Raw genomic sequence first — 7,828 nt, forward strand, 5'->3', positions numbered from 1 at the left:
TCAGGCTGTGCGCTGACAGCTCAGAGGCTGCTTGGGATTCTCTCTTTCCTTCTGTCTCCCCCAGCTCACACGTGCTCCCTCTCTCAAAATAAATAATCTCTAAAAAAAAAATTAAAATAGCTTGGAGAGAAATTCACCATAATGTTAATAGTGATTAAGAGAAAGGTTATAAATGATTTTTATTTTCCCCTAAATGGTCTTAATTTCCCCTTTGCTTCTTTTCAAAAATTTCTACAATGAACATTTTTATTTTATAATCAAGAAAATATACAACACATATTTAGAAGCAAGAATCAAAAGAATAATGTGGCTGGCCAGCTCAGTTAATACAGCATGCGACTCTTGATCTCAGGGTTGATCTCAGGAGTTCAAGCCCCACCTTGGGTATAGAACTTACTTTAAAAAAAAAAAAAAAGAATCAAAATAATATGCTTGGTAATAGTAGGATGATAAGAGAAAACATTTTTGGTACCTATAAGAAAATGAGCAATTCACGTTCTGGCGTTTAGAGTTTACTACGAGGAGAGGCATTGGAGATGTGAAAAGAAACATAGATTTCTTTAGCTGAGAAGTGATGAAAAACTACATTAGGGTAGAAAAGGGAGAAAGATTAATACATGTTAATACTGGGACACAGGCATTGCTAGGCAAATTTAATAACAGAAAGACATACGAAAAAGCAAGAAGGACGAGGCCTAACATAACATTCTCCTTAGTGATGGCATGGATACCGGAGTGGTTCATGAGAAAAAGGATGAAAGAAAATCAGTGCTGTATTAGAAAAATATGGTCAATTTTTTATTATCTATACTAAAGAATGGGAGAGGGGCGCCTGGGTGGCGCAGTCGGTTAAGCCTCCGACTTCAGCCAGGTCACGATCTCGCGGTCCGTGAGTTCGAGCCCCGCGTCAGGCTCTGGGCTGATGGCTCGGAGCCTGGAGCCTGTTTCGGATTCTGTGTCTCCCTCTCTCTCTGCCCCTCCCCCGTTCATGCTCTGTCTCTCTCTGTCCCAAAAATAAATAAAAAACGTTGAAAAAAAAATTAAAAAAAAAAAAAAAAAAGAATGGGAGAGACTGCATTAATATACATTGTTCAAGAGGGTTCACCTCCCAAATAGTTTCTTCTTTACTTAGAATTAAAATGGTGTTATAATCCCTAAGTATGTACCAGCTTAACAGAAGAATTAGAAGGCCTGAAGGTATCTATCAATTGAATTATTTATGCAATAACAACGTACTGAACACCTACCAGTGCTGTGTGGAATACCAAGGTGAGTAAAGCCTGGATTCTGCCTGCACAGAAAACACAGTCTAATAAGGGGGAGAAGGCATAGACGCACACACAAACCAGCCAAAGCACATCAGACGAGAAGGCAATCAGCACATAACAACATGATGGATAAAAAGCTATGGAGTTTACAGAGAGAGATTATTTTGAGTCGGAAGGTCCTGGAAGGTTTCCTGGAGCTCAGCCCTAAACAAGTGGGATCTGGATGCTTAGAGATGGGCAAAGACTTTCTTGAAAGAAAGAGCCCCATGGGTGAGCACCGAGGCTAGGGTGCAAAGGGTTTGCATGCGGGGGAGGGATGCTGGACATGGCATGTGGGAACAAATCAGCGAGAGTGTCAAAACTAATCTGAAGAGTGAAAGAATATAAAAGTACAGTATAATCCCACATTCCACCTACATTATAGCAATCTAGGACATCTTCCTTTGACGTATGTGAATATATGTGTGTGTGTATAAATACTGAGACGGAGAGAGAGATAATATGTATTTTTACAAAGATTGCCTCATTGTGCACATACTGTTTTCCCAGTTTGCAGAAGCCATGACATTTCTCATGTCAATATTTCACCTACAACATGATTTCTAAGAACTGCTTTGTTTTTCATAAATTATATAACCAATCCCCAGCTGTTGGACATTTAAGTTGCTTTCTAACTGTACATCTCTGAAGATTTCCCTTTGAATAAACCCCCATAAACAGATGTACTAGATCCTAGGATGTATACTTTTTTCCTTTCCTTTTTGAAGGGACGCCCAGGTGGCTCAGTAGGTTAAGCAACCGACTTTGGCTTAGGTCATGATCTCATGGCCTGTGAGTTTGAGCCCCATGCCGGGTTCTATGCTGAGAGCTCAGAGCCTGAAGCCTGATTCAGATTCTGTGTCTTCATCTTCCTCTCTGCCCCTCCCCTGCTCATACTCTGTCTCACTCTCTCCCTCTCAAAAATAAATAACATCAAAGAAATTCAAAATGAAGACAGCTTTCCTGCTTATACAAATAATACAACTCATGGGGCACCTGGGTGGCTCAGTCGGTTGAGCATCTGACTTCAGCCTAGGTCATGATCTCCCTGTTCCCAACCAAGTTCGAGCCCTGTGTTGGGCTCTATGCTGACAGCTCAGAGCCTGGAGCCTGTTTGGGATTCTGTGTCTCCCTCTCTCTCTCTCTGCCCCTCCCCCATGCATGCCCCTCCCCTCTCAAAAACAAATAAACGTTACAAAAATTTTAAAATTCTGACACTGCAGAAAGGAATGGTGGAGGTGAAATCCCATCACTCAGCAATAATCAGTTAGTGTGTGTGTGTGTAACATTAACAGTACATACACACACACACACACGTACACACAAGTGCTGGTGGCCTGATTTTGTTTTCATCATCACACCATATTGCGGACCTATAATACAAACACAGCATGGATCCTTCCAAGGCTTTGATACACAGAGTTCTCTTCATTGTGATACCGATTTACCTTCCTCCCAGTAGAGGGAGACAGTGCCCACTTCCTCCACTTTCGTATTCCTTCTAATCCTTCCCAAACGCGTACGCAAAAAGTGAAATTGTTTGACTTCTATTTCTTAGTTTACTAAGGAGTAGGTATGATTAGTTCTTCAGTTATGGGTTTTTTTCTTTTTATTCATTTACAAAAGGCTAGCACCGTTAGGTCAATACTTGGCAAATATTTTTGGCATTCTGTCAACTTTGAATTTATTCGTGGTGGGTTTTGTCATACAGAAGTTTGATGTTTTTATGCAGTCAAAGATGACAATGCATCTAGCCATCTTTTCCTTTATGACTTCTGTCTACGGGAAGGTCTGTGGACATGACTGGAGCATTATCAAAATTTTGCTGGAGCCGTGACAAAGCTACTGGGTAACCCAGGGAATTGGTGAAAGGAGTAAGACAAACTCGAGGGAGAGAAAGAGCCAACGGTATTTAGCAAGTAATTGGATGTGGAGAGAGAAAAAACTCAGAGATGGCTCCTCAGTCTTGAGCCTCGGTATCACAAGGACACTAATGTCACGAGCATAGTGTGGCACAGAGCAGATGTAATGCAGAACCAGGGTGCTGGAAGGTATCATCATTGGAGACAGAGTTGTAAGTGTGGCCTGCGACCTGGTGAGGTCTGCAGTGAGGCGATGGCCCAGGGAAAGAGAAGAGTGTCAGCAAAGAACAGATGGTTGGGACAGATAGAGGATGAGGAAACAGGGAGGCCTGAGAAAGAGCAGTCAGATAAACGAGACAGTGTGAGCAGAACAATGTTGCAGAAGGAAACTCTGACAGGCCACTAGAATAATAGGACACTTGTAGAAGTATGCCACCGGAGCCATGAAAAGGGACTTATATTGGTAAATAAAGCATTCTCCCTGAGGCTAACCATCTACACCAGAGCTTTCTTTCTTTTGTTTGTTTATTTATTTTGAGAGAGAGAGAGAGAAAGCATGAGTCAAGGAGAGGCAGAGAGAGGGGGAGAGAATCCCAAGCAGGCTCCACACTGTCAACGCAGAGCTCGAACCCACTAACCGTGAGATCATGACCTGAGCCGAAGTCAGATGCTTAACTGACTGAGCCACTCAGGTGCCCCTGAGTTTTATACAGCAAACTTACATCTGAGCTTTCACATAAGTTTGGGAAGTCCTTTTTTCTTTGCAACTTTTAAGAATTGTGGTAAAGTATATAGAACATAAATATATACCATTTTAAATGAGAAATTCAGTGGCATTAAGTACGCTCACACTGCAACTTATGAAGTCCATTTTGCACACATCTGGGGATTTTGTTTTTGTTTTTTTTTTAAGATTTTATTTTTAAGTAATCTCTACACCCAACGTGGGGCTCGAACTTATAACAGTCACATGCTTTACCGATTGAGCAACTGAGCCAGCCAGAAGCCCCATTTTGCAGACATTTTGTATGGAAGGTCTTCTGCTACCCTCAATCATAAATCCTCCAGAAGACAACCAACAACACTTGCCTTAAAATTAATTCTAGCATGCGATGGGCATTGTTGTCCCAACATTTGAAATGCACACATCACTGGAGAGGGTGACACAAATGCTGAGAGGAATTCCACAAAAATGATTCCTTTTCAATGAAATATATTTCATTAGTCTCCAAAATCGGTAAGCTAACAAAAGTACATTGTTTTCCTCCATTCATTCAATGCATTCAATAAATGTTTCTGAGCGCCTATCATGTGCCAGGCACTGTCCTACATGCTGAAGGAGACAGACAAGAAACGCATGAAGAAATAAGTGAGCAAAGTAATTCCTGATTATAAATGCCATTCAGAAAATGGGGCAGTGCAATAAGGAGTGATTGAGGGTGTGTTGCTACCTCAGTTTCTCACGTTTACAGAAAGAGTCTTTGTGGAGGGGACCCGATGATGGAGATACAGCCAGAGGAAGAGGACCACCCTGTGGCCAAACAGAAAAGCCAAGCAATAAATAGAGCAGAAGAAATCTCACAGACCTTGCAGGCCACCCTCAAGTGCCACAGGAGCCAGATGCTATAATCTTATTTTTCTTTTCCTCTTTTTCCCTCCCCTCCCCACTCCTCTCCTCTCCTTTCCTTTTTCTAATAAAATCATTGGTTGCTGTTTGGACCACGGACTTAGGAGTTTGAGTAAACCAGTTAACTGAAGCTTAAAGTTCATACTATGAAAACAAACAAGCAAAAAAAAAAAAATGTGTTTCCTTTTCATACCTAATTAAAAGCCAGTTGAATGTAATACTGAAAATGAACAGGAATGTGAACTTCTTCAATTTACCTTTGCAAAATCGATCTCCTTTATAACACAGTGCTTGCTATCCGATGTCCTTTTAGCCAAGAATGCTTTCCCGAAGGCACCTTCCCCAATGGCCTTAATCACATCATATTTATCCATGGTCTCGAATGCACGGTGGCTCCTGAAATCAGAGCGATGAAATTTTATCACACACTGTTCATAAACATAAAGTCACAAAATTGATCACTACAACGTAAAAGAACTTATTTTGCTAAAATTTTCCTACCAACCTCACCAAGACAGTCAAATAACTTTCCTTGTGGCCACAGGAGACAACCAAAGTGAAACTGCTTTTTGGTAGAATCTCAGGTCAGACTCAGCTTTGATACACTGTAGTGTTGTGATCTTGGGGAAGTCACTTAATCTCTGAAAACTTCACTTTCCCAATTCCTAAAATGGAAATAACAACTCCCATATGTGCAAGATTGTTCTGAGAATCAAAGATACACCACCTCGGGTCTTGGCATCTCTTTAAAGCAGGAATGTCTTTAAGGCTCGCGCAGTTTTACGGTTCGGCCCTTCTCACCGGGGACGTGCTGCCCCCTAGGGGACACCTTGGGAATTTGTGGATGTTTTCCACAATGTTTTCTCGGCAGAGTTGGAGAAGCACTCTGGCATTTAGAAGTGGCTTGGGCCTCAGATACTAATGTCCTGCGATGCGAGGAACAGTCCTGAAGATAAAGGATTATCCTGCGGCCTTACAACCTTAGCAAATCCCCACACACATTCAGGTGCGTGGAAAAATCCGTTTATAATTACCTGCGGCTAGAACCAAATTCCATTTTACATGTAAATACAGATTTTTTTTTTTTTGCAGTTTTAACGAACATTGAATTTTCGAGGAATGCAACTGCATGTAAATCAAGGCTTGACTGCACTTTTTGTTTAGAAAATTACCAAGAACCGTGCACCGGTGTGGAAAATCACTTCCCCGCTGGCCGCGCTGCTCCTGGTAGCCGAAACCTAACAGCGGGCGGCGGTCACCGTCAGGTGCCTCCCTGCCCAGCTTGCGGGCACTTGGCTACTTCACGACGTCTTCAAGTGTGGACTAACCAAGCATTTGCAGACCGAAATGCAGACTTTGTTGTAAACGGTTCCCTTGCGTTTCCTCTTTATACTGCAATTAGGGCATCATTCCCACTTTTAAAACTTGCGTGAGCAGGCAGGTTATGTTTTCGATAATTTGTGTCAGGGTAGGAAGGGGGACAACTGCGTGGGTGGCATGGGGGAACCAGCTCCGCTGCCAGGGGAGGCCCGAAACACCCGAGGATCGGGTTTTGAGGAAGGTGGCTGGGGAATCGGAACTCGAGGGCACCAGCCCCGTACCTGAGAGACGGCGACCCACCGCCCAAACAGCACCAGTGGGTGGAAGCCCCCAGCTCTCGGGACAAGCCTTCTCCCTTAGAAGCACCCCGGGAGGCGGCCGCCGGGTGGGCGGCCGAGCTTGCGCCGAGTTTGCGCGCTGGCGGGAGCGCGGCGTGTCGCACGTTGCCACGGAGAATGACGCGGGCCCAGGACTTCGGACGGCTCCCCTGCAGACCCTATCTACCCCGCAGGGGCTCGTCCCTTTCCCCGCGGCTCCCGGAGCTCCGGGGACAGCTCGGGATTAGGATCCGGGGCGTCCCGCCCGCAGCATACCTGTTCAGCCGATTCCGCAGGTTGGGAAGCGTCCCGGGGGAATCTGGGTCCCCGGACCGCCCCGCTTCCGGACCGCCGGGGCGGAGCCGCCCGGGAAAACGCAGGCGGGGCTCCGGGAGCAAGCTGCGAGAGGAGGGGTCTACGCAGTCCACCCAGAAGTTGGGTCCAGGGCCAGGGAGTTTGGAGTTACTTTGTCGTAGGTCGGGACTCCAGTGCCTATCCCAGCACACAAGCACACCGCGCCTCTTTCTTGCGTACCAGATGGTTTGCGGTTTTTGATATTTATTTCTGTTTGCAACAACCCAGCAAGGTTGTGGTCTCCCAGTTTTAAGAATCAGCTAAATTGAGACAAGGAGAGTTTTTTGTGCAAGGTTTCAAATACTGTCAAGAGATGGGAGACTGTTTTGTCTACAGCTGGCGGCCTCCATGGGGGTTCTTTTACAAAACTGGATGCCGCCCTGAGGCCTGCAAACAGGCCCCCTCCTCCTCGCCCCATTCCCCACTCCCAATTGCACACCAAGCTGCTGTCTAAAACGTTTCATTACATGTCTAAGTAGCTGAAAAGGATGTAATTTCCAGCAATTATAAATATTGACACAAGTAAGACATATCCAAAGGAATCTAAAAACTACAGCAATTTGAAACCAACAATCATTCTCTTTTTTTAAGTAAGCTTCTTTTGAGAATCACAAAGTGTACATCATTTCTTTCTCTCCTTAAACTCATATCCCCATAGGTAATGTTTTTCTGCTTCAAAGTTATATTGATCACCTTATCATATAAATGGAAATTTACATTTCCTGATCATAGGCTTTTATTTTTTTATTGAATTAACATTAGTAGTAGTATATAACTGGTAAAAATAAAATGAATCACTGATAATCATTAAACATAAAAAATAAATTTGTTGGGGCGCCTGGGTGGCGCAGTCGGTTAAGCGTCCGACTTCAGCCAGGTCACGATCTCGCGGTCTGTGAGTTCGAGCCCCGCGTCAGGCTCTGGGCTGATGGCTCGGAGCCTGGAGCCTGTTTCCGATTCTGTGTCTCCCTCTCTCTCTGCCCCTCCCCCGTTCATGCTCTGTCTCTCTCTGTCCCAAAAATAAATAAAAAACGTTGAAAA

General features: G+C 44.2%; 1 protein-coding gene across 7 annotated transcripts in view; it reads right to left on the reverse strand.

Moving 5' to 3' along the window:
* NEK5 (NIMA related kinase 5) overlaps nt 1–7,128 on the reverse strand; it is a 62,081-nt gene extending 54,953 nt beyond the window's left edge. For 2 of the 7 annotated variants that reach the window (XM_058686436.1, XM_058686431.1), the window contains exons 1-3: nt 6,398–7,128; nt 5,302–5,461; nt 5,054–5,192 (exon numbers count right to left, since the gene is read on the reverse strand). In XM_058686436.1, the coding sequence (XP_058542419.1) occupies nt 5,054–5,170 (117 nt within the window). In that variant the 5' untranslated portion in view covers nt 5,171–5,192; nt 5,302–5,461; nt 6,398–7,128. Of the gene's footprint in view, nt 1–5,053; nt 5,193–5,301; nt 5,462–6,397 lie in introns of those variants that run through there. The other 5 variants (XM_058686432.1, XM_058686434.1, XM_058686433.1 and 2 more) reach the window with 5 other exon arrangements.
* Nucleotides 7,129–7,828: the final 700 nt, after the last annotated feature.

Source organism: Neofelis nebulosa, chromosome 1 (genome assembly GCF_028018385.1).
Source record: "Neofelis nebulosa isolate mNeoNeb1 chromosome 1, mNeoNeb1.pri, whole genome shotgun sequence".
Classification (NCBI taxonomy): Eukaryota; Metazoa; Chordata; class Mammalia; order Carnivora; family Felidae; genus Neofelis; species Neofelis nebulosa.